At 47.5% G+C, this 22,537-nt stretch overlaps 1 protein-coding gene across 1 annotated transcript in view; it reads left to right on the top strand.

Moving 5' to 3' along the window:
- The window catches only part of LOC144763399 (visual pigment-like receptor peropsin), an 874,070-nt gene that overhangs the window by 215,161 nt on the left and 636,372 nt on the right, over positions 1 to 22,537 (top strand). Inside the window, exon 2 of the mRNA XM_078648972.1 lies at positions 10,453 to 10,658. Coding sequence (XP_078505098.1) covers positions 10,453 to 10,658 — 206 coding nt within the window. The remainder of the gene's footprint in view (positions 1 to 10,452; positions 10,659 to 22,537) is intronic.

Raw genomic sequence — 22,537 nt, 5'->3', positions numbered from 1 at the left:
TAGTCCAATGGTGTGAAAACATGCCCCAGCGATCGCGTTCACGTTTTCTTTTAAAGTTAGATTTTGATCTAACTTCACCCCCAAATTCTTTACTGTCAATTTTGGGGAAGGTACAGGACCTAGGTCCAGGGGCCACCAATCAGGGGACCATAGTATAGATGCTTTTCCAAAAAGCATTACTTCCGTCTTCCCAACGTTACATTGGAGACGGTTGGAAGCGATCCAATTGGAGATAGCCCTCATTCCTTCGGCGAAATTTTCCCTGACATTAGCGCTGAGAGAATGGAAAGGGTAGAGGAGTTGGGTGTCGTCAGCGTAAGACACCAGAGTGAATCCATATTTCCTCACAGTCTCAGCAAGGGGGGCCACATACACATTAAACAATGTGGGGCTTAGGCATGAGCCCTGTGGCACCCCCTTCGTGAGCACCCTAGAGGAGGAACGATAGGGTCCCAAGTTGACGGATTGTGAGCGCCCGGACAAGAAACTCTCCAACCAAGAAAGGGCCTGTCCTCCAATGCCCACTCCCTTTAGACGGCTCATGAGAATCTTATGAGACACAGTATCAAAAGCGGCCGACAGGTCTAACAGCACCAAAATCATTGAGCCTCCTCTATCCTGTGACATCTTGATGTTGTCGGTCACGGAGAGGAGCGCTGATTCGGTGCTATAGTTGGGCCTGAACCCAGATTGTGAGTGGTCCAGGCCTCCTGTCGCCTCTATGAAACTGGACATGTGGGTGTTAACATGTTTCTCGGCTAGTTTACTCAGGAGGGGCAGAAGAGAGATAGGGCGAAGATTGGAGAGTTCTGTCCAGGGATAGGTGGAATTTTTCCGGATAGGATTCACTACTGCCTCTTTCCATTGCTGGGGGAGTTTACCTTCTTTGTAAGAAAGGTTTAAGACCTTTTGAATTACGGGGCAGAGAGCTGTGCTCAGAGTATTCATTACTCTGGGGGGGAAAGGGTCAAGTGGATGAGCCTTGCAGACATCTACTGGGTTGTGCAATTATTGCAGCAACCCTACTTGAGGGAGTCGAGCTGGATGGAGTCCCCCTCTGGGGAGAAAATATGGGAGCTGTAGGTTTTGTTGAACTTGTTGTACTACTTGACTGCGTTGGTGGTGCTACCAGTGCCACGTCGCCAGGGTCACGCTCAGCATAACGTCGGGATAGGGTATAAATGTCTGTCTGCTGCATGGCCGGTGTGGCTGGAATGACGTGTGTGATGACTAGGTCATTGCTGTCATCCTGTTCAACAACATCAGAATGCACCACTTCATCAAGTCCGACGTTCGGATCCATAAGTATGAGCTTTCCGGGGCCCTTCCTTTTAACATTTGATACCTTTCGCAGCTCATGGTGTGCCTCCCTCTCAGACGTCGGAGATGGTTGCCAATCTAGATCCAGATCATCATCTGATGGAGCGGGGCTTGAAGAGGAACTTCTACACACACTCCTTGATCTTTTCCTTGGTGGGGAGCTGGGAGAAAATTAATCATCAGGAGGAATGCCTTCGTCTTCCTGACATGATAACCCGGCTCCAAAGTCAATTTCCTCCTGTGCCCCTACTTCTGGAAGAACAACCATTGTGGGCACTTGCACCGCTCCATGCGCCGCTACATGGGCCTCTTCACTGACCTCTACTTGCAACTCTCCATGGACCTCTCCTTCTCGGCCTTCTCCTTCTCGGCCTTCTCCTTCTCGGCCTTCTCCTTCTCGGCCTTCTCCTTCTCGGCCAGCTCCTTCTCGGCCAGCTCCTTCTCGGCCAGCTCCTTCTCGGCCAGCTCCTTCTCGGCCTTCTCCTTCTCGGCCTTCTCCTTCTTGGCCAGCTCCTTCTCGACCAGCTCCTTCTCGGCCAGCTCCTTCTCGGCCAGCTCCTTGCGCATGTACTTGTGCTTGTACTAGTAGCCCATGCAGTTGTTGTTGCGGTTTTGGTTGTTGAATAGTACTTGTGAGATGAGTTACAACCTGTGTTGATGGTGTGCTGCTACTTTCTTGCGATGAGCCAACATCACTGGTCGTTGGTGATTGAACCACTAAACAGGCTACCTGTGCAGCACTCATGGTGGGCCTTTGTTTTTTCCACAAAAATTTAGTCGTCGAGCCACCAGTCTCCTTGGTAAGTGGTGCCACTTGCTTCTTCTTCTCCTTAGTAGAGACATCTTTCTTGCAAGAGGAGCTACTGGCACCTCTTTTTGGAGCCATCTTCTTCAGATGTCGGAACAACAGGCCGCAGCAGGACTTCTTCCTGGCACTGATGCTCAACGATGATGCGGAGTTATTGACTTTGTGCACCTAAAAGCAAACGAAGACAGAGGAACATCAGTAAATATATGTTGCATATGTAGCGCTTCAATAAATAGTTTGCAAGTAGGCATTTATGATTATGAATACACACGTGCACACCACACAATATGGAAATTTCAAAATTAGGAATTGCTAAATTTTTGGGAAACAGGAATTTAACATTGATCCAAGAGAGCACACACAGAGAGGGTTATAGTTTCATGTACCACTGACTCCCCCTGGGCACAATGGGTGAAAGCAAGGCAAAATGGGTGCAGGCCTATGGCACAAAGCTCACTGCCTGCCTTCAAAATGGCCGCTTGACCCCCATCCACATGGCCAGGACCATGCCTCAAAATGGCCCCCACCAACATAGCCAGCCCCCAACCCCTACTCCAAAAAGTCAAAAAACACAACACCAATCAAATCACCACAATCCAATGCCATCCATCAAGTTTCAGAAGGTTTAGGCTGCCTGCTGGTGGTTTTCTGGTGCAGAATTGCAATTTTTGCAATTTTGCGAGTGCGAGATTGTTGCTTCACGACGCGAACGTGGCGAAAAACCAGCAAAATCCGCAAACAGATGGATTCTGGGCCCCCTGGGCATGATAAAATCAAAGCACACTGGGTGCAGGCCTATGGCACAAAGCACACAATCTGCATTAAAAATGGCCCCTAGACCCCCACCCATACGGGACCAGGCAATAAACTGGCCCCCACCCACATAGCAAGCCCCCAACACCACCCCAAAAAGTCGTAAAACACACAAAAATCACAACAATCCAATGCCATCCATGCCCTGGCCAGAATAATGTTAAAATTAAAAAAAAAACAGTTGTATCATGCATGCACCCATAACTAAGCCTGGTAGTTTTCAATTCATGTGCAGAATTGTAATTTTTACAATTTCGCGAGTGCGAGATTGTTGCTGCGCGGGACGCGAGCAGTGCGAACACAGGCAATTTTTTTTTATAAAATCCGATTTTCGGGTAATCCGCGGGAGTTCGAGGCCCCCTGGGCATAATGAAAGCAATCAGAGCAGACTGGGTGGGCATAGGGCACAAAGCACACTGCCTGACTTCAAAATGGCCGATTGACCCCATCCACATGGCCAGGACCTGCAGGACCATGCCTCAAAATGGCCTCCCACACATAGCCAGCCCCCAAACCCACCCCAAAAAGTCGAAAAACACACACAAAAATCACCACAAACAAACAACATCAACTTATCAACTTACTTGTAAATCAAATTTCTAATCAAAAAGTAATCCAAAAAGCCTCAAAGCCAAATCTCCAGCAGCATCCACAAAAAGTAATCCTTCCTAGTCAAGATCGAATTCAAAGTGGCCAGGAAATGGACTAAGCAATGGGAGGAGCTTGCTGGACAGGAAGAGGAAGTTGGAGACTGGGTCACTTCCTTCAACCCTCCCCAATTGTAATTTTTGTAATTTCGCGAGTGCGAGATTGTTGCTGCCCGCGCCGCGGCCCGCGAGCAATGCGAACACAAGCAAAAAATCTGCCGCGCGCGGATTTGCGTATTTTCGCCACATCCGCGAGAGTTCGCGGATTGCGGATTTACCGAAAATCCGAAAAATCCGCGAGCGGAACGGATTTTACGCCCATGCTTAAAGTAGGATGCCACAGCACACGTTTTATGCTTGATAGTGGGGCCACGTGCAACATCATGTGCACATCGGAGTACGAGAAGATGAAGACAAAACTGCCACTATCACCATCGACCGTCGATGTTTTCACCTGGGGCTCAAAGAAGCCGGTGGAAAACATGGGAAAGTTCACAGAGACACTGACGTACAAAGACAGGTCATGCAGAGAGGCGATACATGTGCTACGGGGAGAACCATGCCTGCTGAGCAATATCACGGTGCAGGTAATGGGCCTACTGGCAATGACATACCACGTCAGAGAAACTGAACATTCTACAAGAACATCCAGCCATATTACAAGGCCTAGGAAAACTAAAAAGGAAAGAAATAACATTGCACATCAGCGAGGCAGTGAAACCGGTGGCGCAGCATCATGGACGAGTGCCCATACATCTACAAAATCAAGTCAAAGAAGAAATACAGTCTGCTGGCGCAAGACATCATTGAGCCTGCGGAAGGGCCTACTCCCTGGGTATCTCCGATAGTAGTGGTTCCAAAAAAGAACACCTCAAAGATTCGCATATGCGTGGACATGAGGATACCAAACACGCCATTGAGAGGGAACGACACCCTGGGCCACACCTAAATGACATGATAAGCTGTCTCACTGGTGCATGCCGATTCTCAAAGCTGGACCTGTGCAAAGGGTACCATCAACTGGAGCTAGATGAGCAGTCAAGGTACATTACCACATTCTCCACACACATGGGCCTGTTCCGCTACAAGCGTCCGAGTTTCGGCATATCATCTGTGATGGAGATATTTCAGGAATCAATAAGGCAAGTGATAAGGCCGGTAAAAAACAGCGTAAACTACAGCGACGACATCCTGGTGTTTGGTCGGTCCGATGAAGCTCATGACAGTGCCCTACGTGAAGTATGCCTGCAGCTGGAACAAGCAGGACTAACGCTGAACGCTGGCAAATGTGAGCTGGGAAGAAGTGAATTTCTATTCTTTGGGCACATTTTCTCCAAGAAAGGAATGAGTCCAGACCCCAGTATGGTAGAGACCTTGAAAAAGGCAAATCCTCCAATAGATTTTGCAGAAGTGATGTTGTTTCTTGGTTTGCCAGCTACTGCGCCCGCTACATGAAAGACTTCACCACGATAAGCACACCCCTTTGGGACCTGACAAAGCAGGGTCAGAAGTACATGTGGTCGCAAGAATGCAGTTGGGCATTTGAAGCCATCAGACAGGCCGTGATGGCCGTAGATCACCATGCCTATTTTGATCCGCTGCTATGCACCGAGCTGACCGTAGATGTCAGCCCGGTCAGACCAAGGGCAATACTAGCCCAATACCTGCCAGGTAGAGACTCACCAAGAAAAATTGTTGCATACGCCAGCAAAAGTCTGTCGGACGTCGAAAGAGCATACTCCCAACCTGAAAAGGAGAGCCTGGCGGTCGTATGCGAACACTATCACATGTTCATCTATGGCAAACCATTCACCATCATAACTGACCACCAGACCCTGGTGACAATATATGGCAATCTGAATGTAAAGATGTCGCCGCGCATTGAGCGCTGGGTTAAGACTAATGGACTACGATTTCAAGATAGTGCACAAGCCGGGCAAAGAACACAACCCGGATGACTACTTTTCTCGGCACCCTTTACCACAGGCACAAGAGAAGACCTCAATGGCAGACGAATATCTCGACTTCGTACTAAAACAAGAACACGCTGGTGCCACTAACACTGGCCGAAATAGAGCAGTAGACAGCAAAAGATGAGACGATGCAAGCAATGAAAGCAACAACAAGACAGCAAATATGGAGACACATCAACAACAACTGTTCAATGGGAGACGGAGTCAACAAGGAGGAAATTATAACATTCAAAAGGATACACGACAAGCTCTCAGAGACTGAAAATGGTATAGTAATGCAAGGAACAAGGATAGTAATACCAAGAGGGCTACGTCGAAAGACTGTCAGTCTAGCCCATGAGTCACACAGATGCTTGGTTGCAACAAAGAGGATGCTACGGGAGAAGGTATGGTTCCCTGGCCTGGACAGAATGGTGGAAGACACCATACTGAGCTGCCACATCTGCCAATCTACAGGCCCACCAGCAAAGCCGGAACCATTACAAATGTCAAAACTTCCAAAGGCAGTATGGACAACATTAGCAGCAGACTTCTATAGGCCGCTAGACACGGGCAACTACATGCTCGTGATCATTGATGAATACTCAAGATTTCCCATAGTACGCCACGCCTCCTCGACATCAGCATCTGCGACATTACCAATATTGGATGACATATTTGCAGCCTGGGGATCACCAGGGAAGCTAAAGACAGATAACGGTCCTCCGTTTTCAGGGGAGGAGTTAAAAAAATTCATGACCTACCTGGGCATTCACCACAGGAAGATAGCACCTCTGGGGCCACAAGCGAATGGCATGGTGGAGCGATTCATTAGCAACATAAAGAAGGCGGTCCAGAGAGAAAAGCTGGTGCAGATTTCCATAGCACAGGCACTCTGTCAAGTGATACGGGACTATAGAAACACCCCCCACAGCTCCACAGGATGATGTCTAGCTGAATTAGTACTGGGAAGGACAAGCAGAACAAGGCTACCACAGCTAGAGGTGAAGAGATCAACAGATCACAGCAGCATTGCTGTCAAGGACCAAGAGGCAAAGGAAAATATGAAAGCATACGCGGACACCAGGCAGCATGCCACTCCGGTGCACCTCAAGCCAGGGGACCAAATGGTGGTATGTCAGCGACAACGGAGAAAGTCCGACAGAACATTCTCAAAGGACCAACTAACAATGACAGAGGTCAAGGGGCCAATGATCACGGCAGAATTGGGACCTTACCGAATAACAAGATATAGTTCTCACTTCAAAGGAGTGAAGACCATTGCAGGACACTGCAACAGAGAGCATCAGCGCACAGGAGAGGAACAGAGCAATAGACAATGAAGGAAGAGGTATGGACAAGAGTGAAGGACAAGAAGAGGACCTACAGGAGGAAAAAGAAGGGACTTGTCCAAGAAGAGTGAGCAAGAAGGTAAAAAGACTGATTGAAGAAATGTAGTGATGGGGACGAATATCTGTCTCTCCATTCCTCCCACTTTCTATCTATCTCTCTCTCTCCCTATCTCTCTCTTTCCCCTTTCTTCTCGACATATACCTAGATCCATCTCTCTCTCATCGCATTCTCTTCGTGACAAAGGGGGAGATGTAATGACCTGAGTCAGGGGCACTAGGACCCTGCACTCGACCGAGAGGAGGGGACAGAGACCGGACATCACTTCCGATCAGCGAGTGGGACGGGCGCTATTGGACTCGAGGGCACGGAGGTGCATGTGGGCACAGCTCAGAGCAAAGAAATACATAAACATAAAGAGACTCGCCCGTCTCTGCATGGGTTACACACAGCTGTGCTCATCAGCATAAATATGAGGCGAGAATCCAATATGCTAATAAATAATTGACAAGAGCTGTGCTTGTCAGCGGTAATTTGTTTTGAAACTAGAAGGTGGCAGTAGAATTCCTTGGAATTTTCTTGGTAAAGCTGCTTGTGTAACAAAAGGTTGGCTTTGTTTTTGTATATGTCGAAAGGAATGCTCCCTCTTCCCTGCCAGCACCCCCCACAAAAGTTAAATCAGCTGAGAGGTAGATAGAGAAGCGGGTGCAGCTTGGCTCTGGGCAGATGACAGCACATGGCACATAATTCCCCTCACAGCCTCTTGATTGAGCAAGGCTGTCTGGCACTTCACAAACAGACAACGGGACAGTGGCAGCTGGTGACATTTGAAAGTGGCGAGGCGTAAATACTGCACTGTGGGGAACGAGCGTCTGTTTTCATTTTTCATGACAGAGAATAGCATATCTGACTTATTAAAAGCCTCTACATTCAATAAGCTCAATATGCATTAATTATATAGCGCCATAGGAAGAGGAATGTCATCAGACAAGAACTACTAGAGCAAAGCCTGGTAAGTAGTGTTGTGGGGATAACCAGAAGCTCCTGAACGATGGAATACTTCCTACTTAGAGAGAAACCCATAAATTGTCATTCACAATCAGCAGAAGCCTTGCAATAATCCGTCTTGGATGTGCAACTCTTTGGACAATGGAAATCAGTACACAAAACTCAACAGATTCCTTAGACTTTGTCTGCTAAGGCAGGTTGGTGGGTTGGTGCACAGCTCTCTATGCAACGTGCGCCAAACTCGAAGCACATTCAAGGTGCTTTACGAAGAGTTCCTCTGCTAAAGCTGGTTGGTGGGTTGGGCGCCTGCTGCACAGCTCTCTATGCAACGTGCGCCAAACTGGAAGCACATTCTAGGTGCTTTACGAAGAGTGTGTCTGCCAAGGCAGGTTGGTGGGTTGAGCGCCTGTGCAATGTGAACCAACGGACCGGCACAGTGACTCTTTGTTGGCAGCCAACGCTTGTTAACCTAAAACAGATTTCAAGGATTAAAGGACCAAAAAGACGACCAGCGAAAAAAAGCACATTGCTGCCTGCAGCTTCTACCTAAAAACAAACCCCAATTTTGAGCAGAGACTAAACGGTTGGCCCGCTGTTAGACGGGACAGTTAGTTTAAGATGCCTCTATCTTTCCTCTGTAGGAGCAACATATTATCTGCAGCTTGCAGATCCTAAGCACTCGATCGCTTTAAGTAGAGGTTAGAAAACAACGATCAGTTTTCCTCTTCTCTGCATAGGTTGTAGTTTCCTTTGGGGACTACGGGAATCTACCCAGTGTGCCCCACCCCCAGAAATAAGGGTCATTCATAAAATTATGTCCAAGGCAGGAGTCTCCACGGACTCAGGACCTGAAGGTTCTTCGGACTCTTCTATATGAGAAAGACTGCTAGATGCCAGTCGTGGCCGGCATTACGGGCGGGTTGAAAATGGGGTTGTCGCGCCGCGGAGGGGATGGGGGAGAGGCGGGATAAATAAAATAAAAGTCAAACTTACCTTCCCGCTTTTGCTTAAGTCCCGAGACTCCCGACTCCCGCCGTCCTGCCTTTTGAATTCCTAGGGTACTCGTCATCAGGAAGGCTGCAAGCAGCCTCCCTCCCCTCCACCTCAGCGTTGTGATTGGTGAGGCCTCGGCGCACTCGGGTCATTTTCTCTATGTATGCTGCATAGAGAACAGGGAGAGTGGGCGGTGTCACTCGAGCGCAGGGGGGAGTGGCTTGTCCACTGTAGTTCATACTGACTGTTTGGGCGGCCTCAGGCTGCCCAAACAGTCAGTATGAACAACAGTAGGCAAGCCACTCCCCCCTGCCTTCGAGCAGGACCGCCCACCCCCAGCCAGGAACTTCTGCTTTTTCGCCGTGCGAGAAGGCAGAAACAAATGGTAGTTATTACCTTTTATGTTTCTGCCTTTTCGCACTGCGAGAAAGCAGGGGGTGGCGCTCAAACGCCCCTATAGAGGAGCCGCCACTGCAACGGGAAGGCAACAGATATCACATTAGCTGATTCCTTCTAATGACAGCGTGCTCATAAGCCATTATTTATGGAAGCAAGAAGCTGCTCCCCTAATAGCCTTTCAGTACAACGAATCTCCTCCTCTGCATAGTTTGTATGTCGTGAGTGAGGCAGGTCGTTTGAGATAAGCCTCACATGTGAAGGGAGCGGGAGCACCTGGTACACGAGTCACAGGGATTGGTGCTGCGGCGAAATGCCCGACGCGCATCTTCTGGGGAGAATACGGCCGCGTCAAAAAAGAGCACAAAGGAAAGGCAGACGTATCTAATAAATTGCCCAGCCGCTGCCTCTTCACTTAGCTTGCGAAAAACGGTGGCGCCGAAGTCTTAGGCGCGTTGGGAAGAGAAGTTCCTCCTGTCGGAGACCCCCCTCCCACCTCCCCCCGAAGCGGAGCTCGGTGTTCAGGCAGCCATCCTCCTGCGTGGCCAGACCACGCCCCGACTTTTTTTATTTGAAGTGAATAGTGTTTTGGGCTCAAATTTTATTGTATACATTTTATTCTGAGCATCATTCTGTTTCGTGATTTAAATGACTAATTGGCTGACTCTAACCATGTATTTGCCTTCTGTAATAATAAACCTTTAATAAACCTTCCTGGTTTTATTTTAATAATTTGTTGCGTTTTTAGTGCAAAACCTAATGTGCTTTACTATTTATATTGTAATTTGTATTGCGTTGATATGGTCCAGTTTGGGAGCAACAAAATCATTAATGGTTTAACACCACTCTTGGTACATCAGAAGTACTTTAAATTTGTCATTAGTAAAAGAAGCGTTACCACTGACATCCTCTGGATCTCTAGACTATTTATTTCAATGATTACACTAGATGACTCATTTAGTTTTTGTCTGAATACATTAATTACCAGACACTAAAATGCCGAAAGAGAAAACAATAGTATGTATAGCAAAAACAACAATACCTTACTTGACGAAAGGCCGTGTGGTAATAATGTGTATCTGCATTTCTGCTACTAAATGTATACAGCCGTAAGCATTCCATGTAGATTTGTTTTATATAACTCTGTTTGTGTTTCTACTCATAGGATGGCTATCTTGGTTTGGAAACAGTATTGTGATCTTTATTCTGTACAAACAGAGAACTTCTTTATTGCCTACTGATTATCTGACACTTAACCTGGCTGCATCGGATGCAAGTGTTTCTGTTTTTGGATATTCTCGAGGAATTATTGACATTTTCAATGTTTTTAAGGATGATGGATTCCTTATTACGTCAATATGGACATGTCAGGTATGGACCAAAATCATACATTTATGTTTTAGTTGTAGTATTTTGTGTAGTATGCATTGTGTCTGGATGAGGAAAATTATGAAAAGACCAAGTCGTGTTATATATATTTCTATCTTTGAAACGTTATACGACATGTTCAGTTTAATTTTACAGGTAAGCGTTGGGGTCCGAGCAACCTGTTGTTATCACTGTTGTATATAAGCAATAGTCCTCCTCACCATCGTTTTTGGTGCTGCTAGATCCAGTAGGTTGTGTTCCTGAATTATTCTGCAGAAATATGTGTGTACTGAATGATTGATAGAACCTCCAGGGATGTCTGAGCAAACGTTTGTGTCCCACAGTTAGCTACAATTACATGTCCAGTCAGGCCTGACTTCATACATGTCCAGTCAGGCCCGTCTTCAGGATTCTGGATCTGGGAGTGCTATGAAGAAGCCTGGGTGGGCCATGAAGATGCATGGGGAAAGCAGGCAAAGACCAGGGGCCTCATTTATGAGGCTGTGCGTCACTTTAACGCAGCTGGTGTGTCACTTTTGTGACGCACCAGTGGCGTAAAAAATGCGCCTTGTTGCGCCATATATACAAAGTGACGCATCTAGGTAGATGCGTCACTTTGTAAACCCCTGCGCTACATTATACCTACGCCAGGTATAATGTATGCAGGGGGGGTCGTTCTGACGCAAGGCAGGGTCATAGAAGTGACGCAGTGCAATCTATAAGATTTCACTGCACCACTTCTAGGACACAAATGCGTCAATTTCTTACGCCTGCCTCACAGCAGGCGTAAAACTGACGCAGGCCCTTTCACATGGGGCTTGCCCCATGTGAAAGGACACATTGCTGGAGTTGCGTCACTTTTGTGACACACTCTAACAATGCGTCACTTTTGCGCCATACAGATACGTCAGAAATACCGACGTATCTGTAACTCATTGCGCCATGATGCGTCATACTGTAAATAAGACGCATCATTTGTCTCGCAAGGAGGGCGCAGTGAAAAGTGACGCATCGCTGTTTTCACGCAGCTATGCGTCACTTTTCATAAATGAGGCCCCAGGATTTTTAAAGCTCTGTTTATGCTCTGACAACATCTGTTAAACAAGGATACATCTATGAAGTGAGTATAACATATTATTTGCAAGCTTGCCAACATTTCGATGAATATTGCTGTGTGAAAGGAGGTGGGTGCTTAAAGTGATGGGGCCTCATTTATGAAAAGTGACGCATCACTGTGTGAAAACAGCGATGCGTCACTTTTCATTGCGCCCTCCTTGCGACACCAATGATGCGTCATATTTACAGTATGATGCATCATTGCACATATTTGTAAGCGCAAAAGTGACGCATTGCTGGAGTGTGTCACAAAAGTGACGCAACTCCAGCAATGTGTCCTGCCCCATGTGAAAGAGCCTGCGTCAGTCTTACGCCTGCTGTGAGGCAGGAGCAAGATTTTGATGCAATGGTGTCCTAGAAGTGACGCAGTGAAATCTCATAGATTTCACTGCGTCACTTCTACGACCCTTTCTTGCGTCAATACGCCCCCCTTGCATACATTATACCTGGCGCAGGAATAATGTGGCGCAGGGGTTTACAAAGTGACGCATCTAACTAGATGCGTCACTTTGTAAATATGGCGCAACAGGGTGCATTTTTTACGGCACTGGTGCGTCACAAAATGTGACGCACCAGCAGCATAAAAGTGACGCACAGCCTCATAAATGAGGCCCATGGTATCTATAGAGGGACATGGCGGTAAGCCCTTCGCTATTACAAGGTATGAGTGAGGGGTCATAGAAAGGGAGGCAGGGACTTTGGGTAGGTCTAACATCCGATCCCCCACCCGCCAATCAGATGCTACTAATGTCCTGGGGATTATGCAAAATCCCTCATGACCATCACCAGTGCTCAGTCTGTAAAACATGGCCTGGGACCCATACTGCACAGGGGGTTCTAGCTTATGTTATCTCCCATCATGTGATTTCAATCCCCTCACCAGGGACCATGGGTGGCAGCCGCTCCATTTGGGCTCTGGAGCACCGCCCCACTGCTTTCTCGCAGTGCGAGAAGCAGAAAATAAAATGGTATTTTAATTACCATTTTATTTTCTGCTTCTCGCGTCTGCGAGAAAGCAGGCGTCAGGGGTATGCCTGGTTGGGGGCGGGTGGGAGGGATTGCCCGGTTGTGGGCGGTCGTGTGGGTGAGTCGGGGAGGACCAGCCTGCACCACTCTAAGTGCCCAGACTGCTTGGTCGGCCCTGGGGCCAACCAAAGCAGTCATGCACACTCTACATTTTCTCTATATAGGCTGCATGCAGCCTACATAGAGAAAATGGCGTCCCTACTGGTGCCCGGCTGGGCGCTTCCCGGGACTCTGTGCCAATTACAACGCTGCCATTGCAGCATTGTGGCAGAGTACAGTTACAGATAATGGCGGACACTGTGTCCGCACTCCCCTGCTGTGTTCCCTTTGTGTTTGGTTAAAAAATGAGTCTGGCTTGGTGTGCAAAGCTACTCCAGCACCTGCTGTTGTTGGGTGACAGCTGCGTAGCAGAAAAAGGATGAGGCCAAGATATGGAGTGGTTCACCACCCGTTAAGTGAAGATAGTTTTTCCAATAAAGCTTAAAGTCTTGATTAGGTTGTCTCAATAGACCCTTTATTTTCATCAGAATCCAAATACAGAAATTTGCTATCCAACGCGTTTCATTCATATACAATGAACTTCTTCAGGGCTGTGAATTTCAATATGAAATACATAAGTATATGCGCAAAACATAAAAAAGAAGAAAACGAAAACACATTCATTTTGGCATGATACTGGACTAAGGTGACACAGAGGTGGATATTGAGAAGGGGGGAACAGTGGGTGATGATACAGTAGAAAACAGGGATGTCAGACGGCATGGTCGGAGGGTGAGGGGAGAGGTGGGGGAAGGAGGGCGAAAAGAAGAGGTAAGCGTGTTGGGTTCAGGCATGAGCCCAAAAAGGCATAGTACATTTGATAGGAAATAATAAACAGCAATCAGAATAAAAAGGGAAAAGTAACTGGAGGTCATATAATTACCAAGTGATATGGTGACGTGTAACATTTGTGTGAAATACATTCTTTTTTTAAAAATTTTTTTATTGCATAATTAATTAAAATCATTACAATTTCCACATACATTTTATAATACAAAAGACAAAATGCTTGCTAAAAGATTAGACTACTCCTTTTTAAAATGATGTAACACAGTTTAAAAATTTCATCCGGGGATTCTCCCGCAGGCTTTAGGGTCAAAATGTTAATATATGAGTTGTGCAAGATTTACCAGTCATTAGGATCAAGGCAGCGTTGGTGACCCGCTTCGTTAGCCCTGTCCTTGTTCCACAAGCCTCAGGCGTTTTTTCACTTCTGCCAAGAATTTTATTCCCCGGCAAGCCAAGATAATTGAACTCCCTCCCAGCCAACAAGTTACCATTTGCCTGCAGGTGCGGATTTTTAACTCGTTGCAGATCTGTTTTAAGAATCGACGACGTTGTGCCAGGAGAGCCGGACAAACACACAGAATGTGAGCTAGTGATTCTGTTTTGTATCCACATAGTCTACAACTTTCTGTCTGATAGTTGCCTTTCCAGGATGGTGCTAGATCCTTCGAAATGTGCATACCCATCCTATAGTCTGTGAAGGCTCTTTTTAAGTGCACATTGAAATGAGAGGATAAGTATGCATGCGGTAGTCCAGCCTTAAAGGAGTTGATTATGGTCCAACCATGTCGCCGTTTGAGAAGTGATGCTTTGTCATCTTGAAAAGATTTCGTCCTTGCTGCCTTGTTGGCTAATCTACTTAAGGTTGCTTTGTCCGTCACGGACTCCCATGTGCCTTCCAACCCCAGCTCTTTTACACAGATTTTCAGATGTTTTCCCCAAGGGCACAGAGTTCCCTTCACTCCTTGATTTTTTATTGCTTCCCAGTTTAACCAATCCATTGAATCCGGATCTGCTGATCTTAACTTGTGACACAGTTTTACGAAGCCGCTCATGCTCCTATATTTCTGGTTTTGCAGACCGAATTCCAGCCTAACTTGCGGGGCTGAGGCACACTTTGGAAGGTTAAAAACTGCTTTATAGATTTTGGTTTGGAGCTCATTTAGTAAGTCTATTTCCTTGCCACACCAGGTGACGAGACCGTAAGACAAGGATGGTAAGATTTGTGCTGACATAACCTTCAGGAGGTGATTGTAGTTCGGACAGTCCATTTTTGTTTTTAGCAACCGATAAGCAAAAATTAGGCTTTGGGCTTTTGCGCGTATTGCAGTTATATGCTCCGTTTGTTTTGCTCCCTGGGAAATTGTAACTCCAAGGTATTTATACGAACCATGTTCGTTCACCTTCGACCCGTTGTACGTCCATGTGTATCTAAGTTTTTTTGGGTCTACTAGACGGACCACTTTGGTTTTTTCTTTGTTTAGATCCGAACCTTCTTGTTTTAAGTACGTTGATAGTATGTTTAAGGCCCTTTGTAGACCAACTGGGGTTTTGCTCAGCAGGACTATGTCATCTGCGTATTGCAGGCAGGGAATTCGCAAGTTTGCCAATGAGGGTGGATGCACTTCATCTGTGTCCAGCACTGTTGCGAAGTCAGAGAGAAAAAGGTTAAAAAGTGTGGGCGCTAAAACGCAGCCTTGTTTTAGGCCCTGGTGTGTTGGTATGTTCCTCGTTGTGTAAGCTCCATTTCCCAATTTAACCTTTGCCCATGTGTCTTCGTGTAAAGCTTTTGTTGCCTGTATTAGTTTTGTTGGCGTCCCCCAATGCTGCAATTTACCCCATAGACGCTCTCTGTTAACTCTGTCGAAGGCAGATTTAATATCTACAAAACAGGCATACAATCGCTCGCCCTTTGCTTCTGTTCTGTCCATTAATAGAGACAGGCAAGTTAAGTTGGTAATTGTCCCCATATTACGCCTAAAGCCTGTCTGAAACCAGGGGATTCTGTGAGATTCTTCAATCCAGTCTTGCAGCTTTAGGAGAATACAAGAGGCGTAAAGCTTTGCTTCGACGTCTATCAGCGATATAAGTCTGTAGTTAGTTGGGTTGCCATGGTCGCCATGTTTGAATATTGGATGAATCACATTGCCCTTCCAAGATGCAGGTACCTGTGTGTCTTGATAGATTTGATTAAAAAGTGGCGTTAGGATTTCTGCCCAGAATTCCGGGTCGTGTTTAAAGATGGCGTTGGGCAGCCCGTTCGGGCCTGGTGCTCCTTTGGCCTTTAGCCTTGTGATGATTTTACGAAGTTCCCCTCTGGAGGTTAGTTCTGGGATTGTCGTCTCCTCTTTTGAGCTGTCCTTTAAACCCGGTCCTACTATACCTATGTTGGAAGTTCCCAACTGGCCGTTCTCCACTGGATTTTTTACCCGTGTATTGTTCGGGAGGCCTGCTGTTGTTATGCTATAGAGGGATTGCACATGTTGGGACCAAGAGTCTGCTCCTACTCCCGCTTCCTGGTAGAGTTTTGGTCCTTTATTTAGGTCGTTAATGATACCCCAAAATTCTCGACTGTTGGGGTGTTTTCCTGCACTTAGTAGTTTATGCCATAGCTTCTCCTTATAGGCAGATTTTGCGATGTTTAGTGACTCCCTATAAGCGTTTCTGGCTTCTATCAGGTCCCCCTTATTTGTTTGTAACCCCAGTTTTTTTTGCCGAGCTAAAAGTCGGACCTCCTTCGCTACCCTCCTTTTTTTTGTTCTTAAATCGTTCGAAAACCAGGGCTCCTTTTTAAGGGTAGACTTACTCTGTACACCTGAAGTTGCTGGAAATTTGTGAAGAAGGTCCAGGACCAATTGCTCCCAATTTTTTACCAGGTCCTCCTTTTTTTGCGGCCCTAACTCAAGTTTTCAAGCTGTTGCGGCGAGCTGGATTTTTTCCAGCGTTTCTCCTCGCCATTTTAGTTTCTTTAAATTGAATTTAGAGGCTTGGTGTAGTAAACTTGATATTTTCGGTGCCACGTTGGGTGCAGAGTTTAGGGAAGTTATTTGGGGGAAGTGGTCACTTTCTGGCCGTTGGACAATTTTAAAGGTCTCAATGCCCGGAATTAAGTCATCACTTACTATTGTGTAATCTATAGTTGAGTGGACCCTTCCACTCAGGTACGTGGTGTATCCACCCACTTCCTGGGTCCCACCCATAGGAGGGGACCTAGCAGGTAATCCAGCCCCCTAGATTGGTATAAGAATGGGAGCAGTGCCAATGCACTTCAGATTATCCTGATGAAACATAAGAAATGAAACTCTGGACCCTTCGACATCCTACTCGACGTAGAAGACTGAAGAATCTCCCTTGTGGTCAAGGAGTAACCACCCTGTGCAAACAGGCACCATCCAGCCATCGACATCTGCTTTGTTGCAGTTCCCGCCGGAACTCAAGCGACAGAGATCGACGAGATCAAGCTTGCCTGCCTTCCAACAGCCCGATCCACAGTCCCTGCAGAGCTGAGACCCGTGGAGGCGACCGGAAGCGTGGGGCACGCCATCTTGATTACACCACCTTACCCCAGCTGAGTGATCAGCCAGTTGTGTCAATTTAAGAACCAGCCAGGGGTGGCAAAAGATATGCTGCAGCCCCTGGTAGGCCTTGGTGGCTCCTATGCCCTGGGCACCTATAGTGCATGGTACAGGGGCTGACTAGGAGTCCATTTCCAATTGTGGTATGTACCTATAGCACATGTATCATTAATTTAGAGAGAGAACAGCAGGCTGGGGGTCTGATTAGCAGGCCCACAGCCTCAGTAGTCCAACACCAGTGAAGCAAAAAGCAAAAATTTGGGGTGACCATAGGATAGCAGACCCTACTCTCCTACACAACCCCCCCCCCAAACGCAGGGACATTAAACTAACCTTGACCAGATAAGTCTTCATGTTCTAAGTGGAAGTACCTGGAGAGACCATCTGCATTACCATGGTCAGTCCCTGGGCGGTGCTCCACTGTAAAGTCCATCCCCTGTAGGGAAATGGACCACCTGAGCAGTTTGGGATTTTCACCCTTCATCTGATTGAGCCACAAGAGGGGCATATGGTCTGTCTGAACTAGGAAGTGAGTTCCAAACAAGTAGGACCTCAACTTCTTCAGAGCCCAAACCACAGCAAAGGCCTCCCTCTCAATGGCTGACCAACGTTTCTCCCTGGGGGTCAGCCTTCTGCAAATAAAAGCAATGGGCTGGTCTTGACCATCTTGATTAAGTTGTGAAAGCACAGCTCCCACCCCCAACTCAGAAGCATCTGTCCGTACAATGAACTGTTTGGAGTAGTCAGGACTCTTCATGATAGGTGCAGAGCACATGGCCTTCTTCAGTTCATCAAATGTCTTCTGACAGCTAACTGTCCACTGAACCTTTTTTGGCATCTTCTTGGATGTCAAGTCATTTAATGGTGTCACAATGGACCCATAGTTTTTCACAAACTTTCTGTAATACCCAGTCAGGCCCAAGAAGGCTCTGACTTGTGTCTGGGTAACTGGAGGGGCCCAGTCCTGTATGGTCTGGATTTTGCTCTCCAGTGGTTGAACCTGACCCCCACCTACTAGGTGGCCCAGGTACACAAACTTACTCTGCCCTATGTGGCACTTGGTGGCCTTGATAGTCAGGCTTGCCTTATTGCAGGGCCTCCAGAAACTTCTTCAGGTGGATCAGGTGATCCTCCCAGGTGGAGCTAAAGACAGCAATATCATCTAGATATGCTGCACAAATGTCATCCAACCCAGCAAGGACTTGATTCACCAACCTTTGGAAGGTGGCAGGTGCATTCTTCAAACCAAAGGGCATCACCACAAACTGATAATGTCCACTGGGGGTAGAGAATGCTGTCTTGGCTTTTGACTCCTCAGCTAGTCTGATTTGCCAGTAGCCAGCTGTCAAATCAAATGTGCTCAGAAACTTGGCAGAAGCCAATCTGTCAATGAGCTCATCTGCTCTTGGAATGGGATGTGCATCTGTCCTAGTGACAGCGTTGAGACCTCTGTAGTCCACACAAAACCTCATTTCTCTCTTTCCATCTTGGGTATGAGGTTTTGGCACAAGGACTACTGGGCTGGCCCATGGGCTCTCTGATGGCTCAATCACTCCAAGCTCCAACATCTTTTGCACCTCAGCCTTGATGCAATCCCTGACATGGTCAGGTTGCCTGTAGATCTTATTCTTGACAGGCAGACTATCACCAGTGTCCACCTCATGGGTGCACCAGTTAGTCTGGCTGGGTGTGAGTGAAAACAAGTGTCTATGGGCTTGCAAAACCTGTCTGCAGTCCATCTGTTGCTGGTCAGTGAGGCTGCCTGCCAAGGCTACTCCATCAACTGAACCATCATCAGGGTTCTGAGAAAGCAGGTCTGGGAGAGGGTCACTCTCTTCCTCCTGTTCCCCATCTGTGGCCATGAGCAAGCTCATGTCCTCCCTGTCCACAAATGCTTTCAAACGACTCACATGGAGCACCCTGTGGGGGCTCCTAGGGGTTCCAAAGTCAACCAGGTAGGTGACTTCTCCCTTTTTCTCAATGATAGGGTAGGGTCCAGTCCATTTGTCCTGGAGTGCTGCTGGGGCCACTGGCTCCAACACCCACACCTTCTGCCCTGGCTGGAACTCAACCGGAACAGCCTTTTGGTCATGCCAAGCTTTCTGTAATTCTTGACTGGCCTCCAGGTTTTTGGATGCTCTTTCCATATACTCAGCCATCCTGGAGCGGAGACCAAGTACATAGTCCACTACATCTAGCTTAGGCTTTTTGAGAGGTAACTCCCATCCTTCCTTCACCAGACATAGTGGACCCCTCACAGGGTGGCCAAACAAAAGTTCAAAAGGGCTGTAGCCAACCCCCTTCTGTGGGACCTCTCTGTAAGCAAAGAGCAAGCAGGGTAAAAGAATGTCCCATTTCCGCCTAAGCTTCTCTGGTAATCCTTTTATCATTCCCTTGAGGGTCTTGTTGAATCTCTCCACAAGCCCATTGCACTGTGGGTGATAGGGTGTGGTAAACTTGTAGTTTACTCCACATTCCTTCCACATTGCTTTCAAATAGCTAGACATGAAGTTAGTACCTCTGTCTGACAATACCTCCTTTGGAAAGCCCACTCTTGAGAAAACTGCAATGAGGGCTTTTGCCACCACAGGTGCTGTGGTGGTCCTCAGGGGAATAGCTTCTGGATACCTGGTGGCATGATCCACTACCACCAGTATAAATCTGTTCCCAGATGCTGTTGGAGGATCCATGGGACCCACAATATCTATTCCAACTCTTTCAAAGGGTACCCCCACCACAGGTAGTGGTATGAGGGGGGCCTTTGTTGTGCCACCTGACTTACCACTGGCTTGGCAAGTGACACAGGAGCGACAAAACTCCTTGACATTTTCTGACATATGAGGCCAGTGAAAGTGTGAAACACGCCTGTCCCACGTTTTGTTCTGGCCTAAGTGTCCTGCAAGGGGAATATAATGGGCCAAGGTAAGAAGGAAGCCCCTAAACTTCAGAGGTATAACCAACCTCCTGGCTGTACCAGGCTTGGGGTCTCTAGCCTCTGAGTAAAGGAGTCCATCATCCCAATACACAGTATGGGTACTTTGGGCATCCCCAGCAGCCTCAGCAGCAGCCTGCTGTCTGAGGGGTTCAAGTGAAGGGCAATCTAATTGGGCATGCCCCAGGTCTGCCCTTGAGGGTCCCCCTGTCCCCAGAAACTCAACCTGGTCAGGTTCAAGTTCCTCAGAGACAGTCTCCTCTTGGACTGCAGAATCAGTTTCCTGTGAAACCTGATCCTCAACCTGGGGCAAGGTGGAAGGCTCAGCCTTTCCTCTCTTGCTCCTTCTCTTGGGTTGTGGTTGGTCTATTGTTCCAAGATCCACCACTGGTTCAGGAAGGCACTTCTTAGCCTGAGTCCTTGTTACTGCAAGGACATGTGCTGAAATCCCTAGCAATGAGTCCTGTACTCCACTTCTGACCAAACTGAGCTTTCAAGATCATTGCCTAACAGACAGTCTACTGGGAGGTCTGCACTCACAACAACTTTCTTTAGGCCATCTACCCCTCCCCAGGAGAAGTTCACAACTGCCACACTATGGGAAGTAGTGGAGTTGCTTGCATTGGTCACTAGGTAACTTTCACCTAGCACAATCTGTCAAGGGTCCACAAAGTCAGGTGTCACCATTGTGACACTGGCACATGTGTCCCTGTAGGCCTGAGCCAGTTTCTCATTGATTAAAGGTGTCTGCCTATATTTGCCCAGGTTACTGGGACTCACTGTAGTGGACAAAGCTAAGTCCACATCATATAGGAGAACTGCCTGAGTAGGGATTCTGACTAGGCCAGATCCTACTTCAGTACCCAGGGTTAACCCTACTACACCCTTTGGCTGTGTTCCACCACTGCTTACTGAACTAGGGGGCGCAGGTGCTTTAGGAGCTGCAGTGGTGGGGACTGGATTTTTCTTGGTGCATTCACTGCCCCAGTGTGAAACTGATTTGCAGGTATTACACCACGGTTTCTTTGGGCCATCATTCTTCTTTTTCTTGTTTCCATTTTGGGAATAATAATAATAATAATAATAATCCGCATTTGTAAAGCGCACAATCACCCGTAAGGGTCTCTAGGCGCTGGGGGCCGTCGGGAAGATTAAGCAAGCTATTGCCCAGAGTCACATGGTGCTGGGCTAACCTGCCGCCGGAGCCGGGGATCGAACCCTGATCCCCAGATTCCAGCGTTAGTCGCCCTGGCCGCGGCGCCACACCTCCTTATTACTATTTTGGGGGCCTGAAGACTTCTGGTCTTTTTCTTTATCTTTCTGATTTCCACCCTTCTGGTCTGTTTTCTTCTGGTCACCACCTTGGTTCTGGGGTTTCTGCTTAATCCTTGTTCTGACCCATTTGTCTGCCTTCTTTCCCAATTCTTGGGGAGAGGTCAGATCAGAGTCAATAAGGTATTGATGCAACAGCTGGTTTGTACAGTTATTAAGGATCTGTTCTCTCATGATAAGATTGTACAATCCTGTATAGTCTGAAACTTTACTTCCCTGCAACCAACCCTCCAGAGCCTTAGTGGCACAATCAACAAAATCAGTCCAGTCTTGAGTCTGTGCTTTTTGGGTGTCTCTGAACTACAACCTGTATTGCTCAGTGGTTAGGCCAAACCCTTCAATAAGAGCACTCTTCAAGACAGAGTAGTTTTTGGCATCCTCAGGTCTAACTGTGAGGAGCCTGTCCCTCCCTTTCTCTGAAAAGGAGTACCATAAAATTGCAGCCCACTGTTCCTGAGGAACCTGCTGTACCATGCAGGCTCTCTCAAGAGCAGTCATCCATTTGTGGATGTCATCCCCTTCCTTGTAGGGGGCCACCATTTTTGTCAGGTTTCTATTATCATAGCTCCTGTCTTTTTCTCTAGGAATATTGCTGCCACCAGTGGCATCTAAGCCACTTAACTTTTGTTCTCTTGCCAAGGCAAGTGTAGCTTGAGCCAGGGCTACCTCCTCCCTCTCTATTTGGAGTTTGACAGCTCTCATCCTGGCCTTATGCTCTATCTTCTGAGAGGCAGTCATACCTCTCTGAGATTCTCTTGAGGCACTAGAAATATGAGAGTCCCCTGAGGGAGATCTCACTCTTCTGTTGCCTGGGAGAATGACATGTTGGGTTCTGGGGAGGTGCTGGCCCTCTCCATTTCCCAGTAGGTCCAAGTTGGCCTGGTTAAGCCTGGCAACTACAACCTGGTTAACCCCTAGATCCTGATCTTCAGGGTCCTCTACCTCTGAGTCCTCCTCCTCTTCTTCCTCCTCTGGGGGGATCTCAGCTACAGGGGGGTTCACTCCATCTCCTGATTATAAGGGAACTGCATTCGCCTTATCTAAGTCATCCTGTTCTAGAATGGCTATCAGGGAAG

This window comes from Lissotriton helveticus, chromosome 6, assembly GCF_964261635.1.
Source record: "Lissotriton helveticus chromosome 6, aLisHel1.1, whole genome shotgun sequence".
Classification (NCBI taxonomy): Eukaryota; Metazoa; Chordata; class Amphibia; order Caudata; family Salamandridae; genus Lissotriton; species Lissotriton helveticus.
The sequence above is the reverse complement of the archived record's forward strand: the minus strand, read 5'-3'. Positions and strand labels throughout refer to the sequence as shown.